Source organism: Bombina bombina, chromosome 1 (assembly GCF_027579735.1).
Source record: "Bombina bombina isolate aBomBom1 chromosome 1, aBomBom1.pri, whole genome shotgun sequence".
Taxonomy (NCBI): domain Eukaryota; kingdom Metazoa; phylum Chordata; class Amphibia; order Anura; family Bombinatoridae; genus Bombina; species Bombina bombina.
This window is the reverse complement of record NC_069499.1, coordinates 952334782-952344734: the sequence shown is the minus strand read 5'-3', so window position 1 is coordinate 952344734 and position 9953 is coordinate 952334782. Positions and strand designations below refer to the sequence as shown.

At 41.1% G+C, this 9953-nt stretch overlaps 1 protein-coding gene across 1 annotated transcript in view; it reads left to right on the top strand.

Moving 5' to 3' along the window:
- The first annotated feature begins 769 nt into the window (after positions 1-769).
- Positions 770-9953, top strand: part of ANKRD60 (ankyrin repeat domain 60) — a 50277-nt gene continuing 41093 nt past the window's right edge. Inside the window, exon 1 of the mRNA XM_053716000.1 lies at positions 770-977. Coding sequence (XP_053571975.1) covers positions 770-977 — 208 coding nt within the window. The remainder of the gene's footprint in view (positions 978-9953) is intronic.

Below are 9953 nucleotides of genomic sequence, written 5' to 3'. Positions count from 1 at the left end.
AAAAAACCCTACGCTGCTCACTCAGTCTGTACTACTAAATGTAAACTTTGAAGGACACGAACGTTAAGCTAAGCAGGGCTGTATGTAACAAAGTACCAGCATCCAACTATGCTGGAGAGCCACAGTCCAGTCATTTTGAATAATGTGTCTGGGTTTCAGGTGGTCTGAAACCCGGACACATGATTTGAAACCTGGAGGTGGCAACCCTACTGGGACAGAATGAACAACTGGGTGGGACACTGGGACAGCGCCTCCAAACCGGGACAATCCCAGTAAAAGTGGGACTTCTGGTAAGCCTATATATATATATATATATACATATATAGATATATATATATACACACATACATATATAAATATATATACAGTATATATATATATATATATATATATATATATATACATACATATACATATATGTACTCGCACAAAAATAAGTTTAAGTATAAGTAATAAGTTTATAGTATGCTTATTTGTGTAAAACCTGTTTAAGCATAAGTAGTATGTTTACAGCTTTACAGTATGTGTTATTTTTCTAAAACCTGTTGCGTGCACGCTAAAGTAAGGAAAATTGTAACCTGAATTGAGCAGCGCAGGGGGAAATCACGGTAGACTGGAAACCATTCTCTGCATAACCCCGGCTATTGCACACGCGCGAACATGGCGTCTTGTAACCTAGCAATTAGCCTACTAGGATACTGCAAACTCTTGAGCGCTTCCATTGAGAGCGACTTCTTCCATAACACTGCTACGTTTACTGGGACATGAAATGGCCTCTCGATGCCAGCGGACAGCTCAGCAAACCGCCACCCCGTATGGGAACCGATTCAGCATCAAAGTACGATTGCATGAGACCGGGGAGAGATTTGTAGTGCCTGGCTGTAGCCATCATATGCGGGTAGCTGAGCTCAAAGACAAACTTGAGCTGATTGCGGGGATCCCCAGGCACTGGCAGAGGCTCTCCTACATTGATGAAGGTAAAACTTTATGAGAACTGACTTTAGGCTTTTGTTGCCAGGTGGGTATTTATTTTATATTTATTTATTTTTTAATGTTGCCCTTGTGCGAGGTTTGTTTACTGTTATCTGTGTTATAGAATACAGGAAAGCTGCAATCGCTGGCAGGAGTGCTTCACTCAAAAAGCAGCAAGTCCTATATGACTTTTTACTGCAGTCACTTAGACTCCACTTATATTTATTTCATTGTTTCAGACGTCCTACATTTAATGTCTAAAAAGGTTTACAGTTTTTAAAATATGGTGACTGTTCTTGTGACATAAAGTTGGTGAACCAAGGAGCTGCTGGCCAGTGGTCCACAGATGGGATGTTGCACTGGGTGTGTATGATGGGTCAGTGGTCCACAGAGGGGATTTTGCACTGGGTGTGTGTGATGGATCAGTGGGAAACAGAGGGGATGTTGCACTGGGTGTGTGTGATGGGTCAGTGGGAAATAGAGGGGATGTTGCACTGGGTGTGTGTGATGGGTCAGTGGTCCACAGAGGGGATGTTGCACTGGGTGTGTGTGATGGGTCAGTGGTCCACAGAGGGGATGTTGCACTGGGTGTGTGTGATGGGTCAGTGGTCCACAGAGGGGATGTTGCACTGGGTGTGTGTGATGGGTCAGTGGTCCACAGAGGGGATGTTGCACTGGGTGTGTGTGATGGGTCAGTGGTCCACAGAGGGGATGTTGCACTGGGTGTGTGTGATGGGTCAGTGGGAAACAGATGGGATGTTACACTGGGTGTGTGTGATGGGTCAGTGGTCCACAGAGGGGATGTTGCACTGGGTGTGTGTGATGGGTCAGTGGTCCACAGAGGGGATGTTGCACTGGGTGTGTGTGATGGGTCAGTGGGAAACAGATGGGATGTTGCACTGGATGTGTGTGATGGGTCAGTGGTCCACAGAGGGGATGCTGCACTGGGTGTGTGTGATGGGTCAGTGGGAAACAGAGGGGATGCTGCACTGGGTGTGTGTGATGGGTCAGTGGGAAACAGAGGGGATGCTGCACTGGGTGTGTGTGATGGGTCAGTGGGAAACAGATGGGATGTTGCACTGGATGTGTGTGATGGGTCAGTGGTCCACAGTGGGGATGTTGCACTGGGTGTGTGTGATGGGTCAGTGGGAAACAGAGGGGATGTTGCACTGGGTGTGTGTGATGGGTCAGTGGGAAACAGAGGGGATGTTGCACTGGGTGTGTGTGATGGGTCAGTGGGAAACAGAGGGGATGTTGCACTGGGTGTGTGTGATGGGTCAGTGGTCCACAGAGGGGATGTTGCACTGGGTGTGTGTGATGGGTCAGTGGTCCACAGAGGGGATGTTGCACTGGGTGTGTGTGATGGGTCAGTGGGAAACAGAGGGGATGTTGCACTGGGGGGGGGTGTGATGGGTCAGTGGGAAACAGAGGGGATGTTGCACTGGGTGTGTGTGATGGGTCAGTGGGAAACAGAGGGGATGTTGCACTGGGTGTGTGATGGGTCAGTGGGAAACAGAGGGGATGTTGCACTGGGTGTGTGATGGGTCAGTGGGAAACAGAGGGGATGTTGCACTGGGGGGGGGTGTGATGGGTCAGTGGGAAACAGAAGGGATGTTGCACTGGGTGTGTGTGATGGGTCAGTGGGAAACAGAGGGGATGTTGCACTGGGTGTGTGATGGGTCAGTGGGAAACAGAGGGGATGTTGCACTGGGTGTGTGTGATGGGTCAGTGGGAAACTTTACAGGTGCCTGGTGGAAAGGCTTCAGTGATTATTTATGGAGGGGTTCAGGTAGAGGTTAAAAGCATACCGAGGTAGATTCAGGATCTGGGAGGCGGGAGCTAATTTCTGATTTGTGGCTGCTTTCTTTTCACTAATATTAATTGACTAGTGCTAGTCTATTGTTTAAAGGGTCAGTACACACCAAAAATGTTATTGTTTAAAAATATAGATAAACCCTATTATTACCCATTCCCCAGTTTAGCATTACCAACACGGATATATATTAATATACTTTCTTTCATGTAATTAGCAAGAGTCCATGAGCTAGTGACGTATGGGATATACATTCCTACCAGGAGGGGCAAAGTTTCCCAAACCTCAAAATGCCTATAAATACACCCCTCACCACACCCACAAATCAGTTTTTACAAACTTTGCCTCCCATGGAGGTGGTGAAGTAAGTTTGTTCTAGATTCTACGTTGATATGCGCTTCGCAGCAGGCTGGAGCCCAGTTTTCCTCTCAGTGTGCAGTGAATGTCAGAGGGATGTGAAGAGAGTATTGCCTATTTGAATTCAATGGTCTCCTTCTACGGGGTCTATTTCATAGGTTCTCTGTTATCAGTCGTAGAGATTCATCTCTTACCTCCCTTTTCAGATCGACGATATACTCTTATATACCATTACCTCTTCTGATTCTCGTTTCAGTACTGGTTTGGCTTTCTACTACATGTAGATGAGTGTCCTGGGGTAAGTAAATCTTATTTTTTGTGACACTCTAAGCTATGGTTAGGCACTTTTATGTAAAAGTTCTAAATATATGTGTTTAAACATTTATTTGTCTGAAATAAGGAATATTGATCATCCTGAATCAAGGCAGACAGTTTCATTATTTGGGATAATGCATATGAATTATCAATTTTTTTCTTACCTTTAAATTGACTTTTTTCTCTGTGGGCTGTTAGGCTCGCGGGGGCTGAAAATGCTTCATTTTATTGCGTCATTCTTGGCGCAGACTTTTTTGGCGCAAAAAATTTCTTTGTCATTTCCGGCGTCATACTTGTCGCCGGAAGTTGTTCGTGATTGCATCATTCTTTTGACGTTTTGCGCCAAAAATGTCGGCGTCACCGGATGTGGCGTCATTCTCGGCGCCAAAAGCATTTAGGCGCCAATAATGTGGGCGTCTTTTTTGGCGCTAAAAAATGTGGGCGTCTTTTTTGGCGCTAAAAAATGTGGGCGTCATTTTTGTCTCCACCTTTTTTTCTCATTATTTAAGTCTCAATTTTCTTTTGCTTCTGGTTACTAGAGGCTTGTTCATTGGCATTTTTTCCCATTCCTGAAACTGTCATTTAAGGAATTTGATAGATTTTGCTTTGTTGTTTTTTCTCTTACATATTGCAAGATGTCTCAGATTGACCCTGGATCAGAAGCTACTTCTGGAAAAACGCTGCCTGATGCTGGTTCTACCAAAGTTAAGTGCATTTGTTGTAAACTTGTGGTATCTGTTCCTCCGGCTGTAGTTTGTGATGAATGTCATGATAAACTTGCTAATGCAGATTCAATTTCCATTAGTAATATTCCATTACCTGTTGCTGTTCCATCAACATCTAATACTCAGGATGTTCCTGTTAATATAAGAGATTTTGTTTCTAAATCTATTAGGAAGGCTATGTCTGTTATTCCTCCTTCCAGTAAGCGTAAAAAGTCTTTTAAAACTTCTCATTTCTCAGATGAATTTTTAAATGAACATCATCATTCTGATTTGTCTGTTTCTGATGAGGATTTTCTGGTTCAGAGGATTCTGTCTCAGATATTGACACTGATAAATCTTCATATTTATTTAAAATGGAATTTATTCATTCTTTACTTAAAGAAGTTTTAATCGCTTTAGAAATTGAGGATTCTAGTCCTCTTGATACTAAATCTAATAAGCTTTTAAATTCAGTTTTTAAACCTCCTGTAGTTATTCCGGAAGTTTTTCCTGTCCCTGATGCTATTTCTGAAGTAATTTCTAGGGAATGGAATAATCTGGGTAATTCTTTTACTCCTTCTAAAAGATTTAAGAAATTGTATCCTGTGCCATCTGACAGATTAGAGTTTTGGGACAAAATCCCTAAAGTTGATGGAGCTATCTCTACTCTTGCTAAGTGTACTACTATTCCTACGGCAGATAGTACTTCCTTTAAGGATCCTTTAGAAAGGAAGATTGATTCCTTTCTAAGGAAAGCTTATTTATGTTCAGGTAATCTTCTTAGGCCTGCTATTTCTTTGGCTGATGTTGCTGCAGCTTCCACTTTTTTGTTGGAGGCTTTGGCACAACAAGTGTCAGAACATAATTCTCATAGCATTGTTAAACTTCTTCAACATGCTAATAACTTTATTTGTGATGCCATCTTTGATATCATCAGAGTTGATGTCAGGTATATGTCTTTAGCTATTCTAGCTAGAAGAGCTTTATGGCTTAAAACTTGGAATGCTGATATGTCTTCTAAGTCAACTTTGCTTTCCCTTTCTTTCCAAGGTAATAAATTGTTTGGTTCTCAGTTGGATTCTATTATTTCAACTGTTACTGGGGGGAAAGGAACTTTTTTACCTCAGGATAAAAAATCTAAAGGTAAATATAGGGCTGCTAATCGTTTTCGTTCCTTTCGTCAGAATAAGGAACAGAAGCCTGATCCTTCCCCTAAAGGAACGGTTTCTGTTTGGAAACCGTCTCCAGTCTGGAATAAATCCAAGCCTTTTAGAAAGCCAAAGCCAGCTCCCAAGTCCACATGAAGGTGCGGCCCTCATTCCAGCGCAGCTGGTAGGGGGCAGATTACGACTTTTCAAAGAAATTTGGATCAAATCGATTCACAGTCTTTGGATTCAGAACATTGTTTCACAAGGGTACAGAATAGGTTTCAAGGTAAGGCCACCTGCAAGAAGATTTTTTCTTTCTCGCATTCCAATAAATCCAGTGAAGGCTCAGGCATTTCTGAAATGTGTTTCAGATCTAGAGTTGGCTGGAGTAATTGTGCCAGTTCCAGTTCTGGAACAGGGTCTGGGGTTTTACTCAAATCTATTCATTGTACCAAAGAAGGAGAATTCCTTCAGACCAGTTCTGGATTTAAAAATATTGAATCGTTATGTAAGGATACCAACATTCAAAATGGTAACTATAAGGACTATTCTGCCTTTTGTTCAGCAAGGGCATTATATGTCCACAATAGATTTGCAGGATGCATATCTGCATATTCCGATTCATCCAGATCACTATCAGTTTCTGAGATTCTCTTTTCTAGACATGCATTACCAATTTGTGGCTCTGCCGTTCGGCCTAGTAACGGCTGCAAGGATTTTTTCAAAAGTTCTCGGTGCCCTTCTATCTGTAATCAGAGAACAGGGTATTGTGGTATTTCCTTATCTGGACGATATCTTGTTACTTGCTCAGTCTTCACATTTAGCAGAATCTCATACGAATCGACTTGTGTCGTTTCTTCAAGAACATGGTTGGAGGATCAATTTACCAAAGAGTTCATTGATTCCTCAGACAAGGGTAACCTTTTTAGGTTTCCAAATAGATTCAGTGTCCATGACTTTGTCTCTGACGGACAAGAGACGTCTGAAATTGATTTCAGCCTGTCGAAACCTTCGGTTTCAATCATTCCCTTCGGTAGCCTTATGCATGGAAATTCTAGGTCTTATGACTGCTGCATCGGACGCGATCCTCTTTGCTCGCGATCCTCTTTGCTCGTTTTCACATGCGACCTCTTCAGCTCTGTATGCTGAACCAGTGGTGCAGGTATTATACAAAGATATCACAGTTAATATCTTTAAATCTGATTGTACGACACTCTCTGATGTGGTGGACAGATCACCATCGATTAATTCAAGGGGCTTCTTTTGTTCTTCCAACCTGGACTGTGATCTCAACAGACGCGAGTCTGACAGGTTGGGGAGCGGTATGGGGGTCTCTGACAGCGCAGGAGGTTTGGGAATCTCAGGAGGCGAGATTACCAATCAACATTTTGGAACTCCGTGCGATTTTCAGAGCTCTTCAGTCGTGGCCTCTTCTGAAGAGAGAATCGTTCATTTGTTTTCAGACGGACAATGTCACAACCGTGGCATATATCAATCATCAAGGGGGGACTCACAGTCCTCTGGCTATGAAAGAAGTATCTCGAATACTTGTATGGGCGGAATCCAACTCCTGTCTAATTTCTGCGGTTCACATCCCAGGTATAGACAATTGGGAAGCGGATTATCTCAGTCGCCAGACGTTGCATCCGGGCGAATGGTCTCTGCACCCAGAGGTATTTCTTCAGATTGTTCAAATCTGGGGTCTTCCAGAAATAGATCTGATGGCTTCTCATCTAAACAAGAAACTTCCCAGGTATCTGTCCAGATCCAGGGATCCTCAGGCGGAGGCAGTGGATGCATTATCGCTTCCTTGGAAGTATCATCCTGCCTATATCTTTCCGCCTCTAGTTCTTCTTCCAAGAGTGATTTCCAAGATTCTAAAGGAGCGTTCGTTTGTACTGCTGGTGGCTCCAGCATGGCCTCACAGGTTTTGGTATGCGGATTCCGTTAAGACCAGACCTATCTCAAGGCCCATTTTTCCATCAGGATCTCAAATCATTAAATTTGAAGGTATGGAGATTGAACGCTTGATTCTTAGTCATAGAGGTTTCTCTGACTCCGTAATTAATACTATGTTACAGGCTCGTAAATCTGTGTCTAGGAAGATATATTATCGAGTCTGGAAGACTTACATTTCTTGGTGTTCTTCTCATCAATTTTCCTGACATTCTTTTAGAATTCCTAGATGTTTACAGTTTCTTCAGGATGGTCTGGATAAAGGTTTGTCTGCCAGTTCCTTGAAAGGACAAATTTCTGCTCTTTCTGTGCTGTTTCACAGAAAGATTGCTAATCTTCCTGATATTCATTGTTTTGTACAGGCTTTGGTTCGTATCAAACCTGTCATTAAGTCAATTTCTCCTCCTTGGAGTTTGAATTTGGTTTTGGGAGCTCTACAAGCTCCTCCTTTTGAACCTATGCATTCTCTAGATATTAAATTACTTTCTTGGAAAGTTTTGTTTCTTTTGGCCATCTCTTCTGCTAGAAGAGTTTCTGAGTTATCTGCTCTTTCTTGTGAATCTCCTTTTCTGATTTTTCATCAGGATAAGGCAGTGTTGCGGACTTCATTTAAATTTTTACCTAAGGTTGTGAATTCTAACAACATTAGTAGAGAGATTGTGGTTCCTTCATTGTGTCCTAATCCTAAGAATTCTAAGGAAAGATCATTACATTCTTTGGATGTAGTAAGAGCTTTGAAATATTATGTTGAAGCTACTAAGAATTTCCGAAAGACTTCTAGTCTATTTGTTATCTTTTCTGGTTCTAGGAAAGGTCAGAAGGCTTCTGCCATTTCTTTGGCGTCTTGGTTGAAATCTTTAATTCATCATGCTTATGTCGAGTCGGGTAAAACTCCGCCTCAAAGGATTACAGCTCATTCTACTAGGTCAGTTTCTACTTCCTGGGCGTTTAGGAATGAAGCTTCGGTTGATCAGATTTGCAAAGCAGCAACTTGGTCTTCTTTGCATACTTTTACTAAATTCTACCATTTTGATGTTTTTTCTTCTTCTGAAGCAGTTTTTGGTAGAAAAGTACTTCAGGCAGCTGTTTCAGTTTGATTCTTCTGCTTATAATTTCAGTTTTTTTCATTATAAGATTTAAACTTTGTTTGGGGTGTGGATTATTTTTCAGCGGAATTGGCTGTCTTTATTTTATCCCTCCCTCTCTAGTGACTCTTGCGTGGAAGATCCACATCTTGGGTATTCATTATCCCATACGTCACTAGCTCATGGACTCTTGCTAATTGCATGAAAGAAAACATAATTTATGTAAGAACTTACCTGATAAATTAATTTCTTTCATATTAGCAAGAGTCCATGAGACCCACCCTTTTTTGTGGTGATTATGATTTTTTTTGTATAAAGCACAACTATTCCAATTCCTTATTTTTTATGCTTTCGCACTTTTTTTCTTATCACCCCACTTCTTGGCTATTCGTTAAACTGATTTGTGGGTGTGGTGAGGGGTGTATTTATAGGCATTTTGAGGTTTGGGAAACTTTGCCCCTCCTGGTAGGAATATATATCCCATACGTCACTAGCTCATGGACTCTTGCTAATATGAAAGAAATTAATTTATCAGGTAAGTTCTTACATAAATTATGTTTTTTACCTCTGTGATTACCTTGTATCTAAACTTCCGCAGACTTCCCACTTGTTTCAGTTCTTTTGACAGACTTACATTTTAAGCAAAAGAAGGTAGTCTCCAGCAGTGAGCAAAGTGACTTTTTATTTTTAAACACAGGTCAAATACAGCAACGTTTCGGGCTAACAATAAGCCCTTTCTCAAGGCTTGAGAAAGGGCTTATTGTTAGCCCGAAACGTTGCTGTATTTGACCTGTGTTTAAAAATAAAAAGTCACTTTGCTCACTGCTGGAGACTACCTTCTTTTGCTTGAATCGTCTGGGCTTGGTCAGCTCTCTCCGTGCACTAGTGAGTGGTGGGTGCTGTATCCATTTCTATTTCATTTGAAGACTTACATTTTAGCCAATCAGTCCTGACTCTTAAATAACTCTACGGACATGCGCACAATGTTATCTATATGGCACATATGAACTAACGCCCTCTAGCTGTGAAAAACTGTCAAATGCATTCAGATAAGAGGTGGCCTTCAAGGGCTTAGAAATTAGCATATGAGCTTACCTAGTTTTAGCTTTCAACTAAGAATACCAAGAGAACAAAGCAAATTTAATAATAAAAGTAAATTGAAAAGTTGTTCAAAATTACATCGAAATCGTGAATTTTTATTTTGGCCTTTACTGTTCCTTTTAAGAGGCTAATTCTGGGGAGCAATCTTTAATTGGATCTGACCTTTTTGTGTAGAATGGTTTAGTAGCTGGCAGATTTACTCTGTTTTTTTCACCCATAAAACAAGTGTTATTTTTATAACTTGTATATATGTTCACAATTTATAAGATTTAAAATGGGGGCATTGTATTGATTTTTTTATTTTATTTTATTTATTGATTTTTATTTTTTTTAAACTACAAAGTTAATCCACTAAAAAAATCCTTTAGAAATTGTGTGATTTAGAAATGTGAAAAACCATTACAATCCAGATATATTTACCATAAAGGTCTTTTATTTGTAGAAAAATCTACTCTGAAAGTCTATTTTCCTTAGAGCTCAGACCCTGCAACATCTTTCTCTT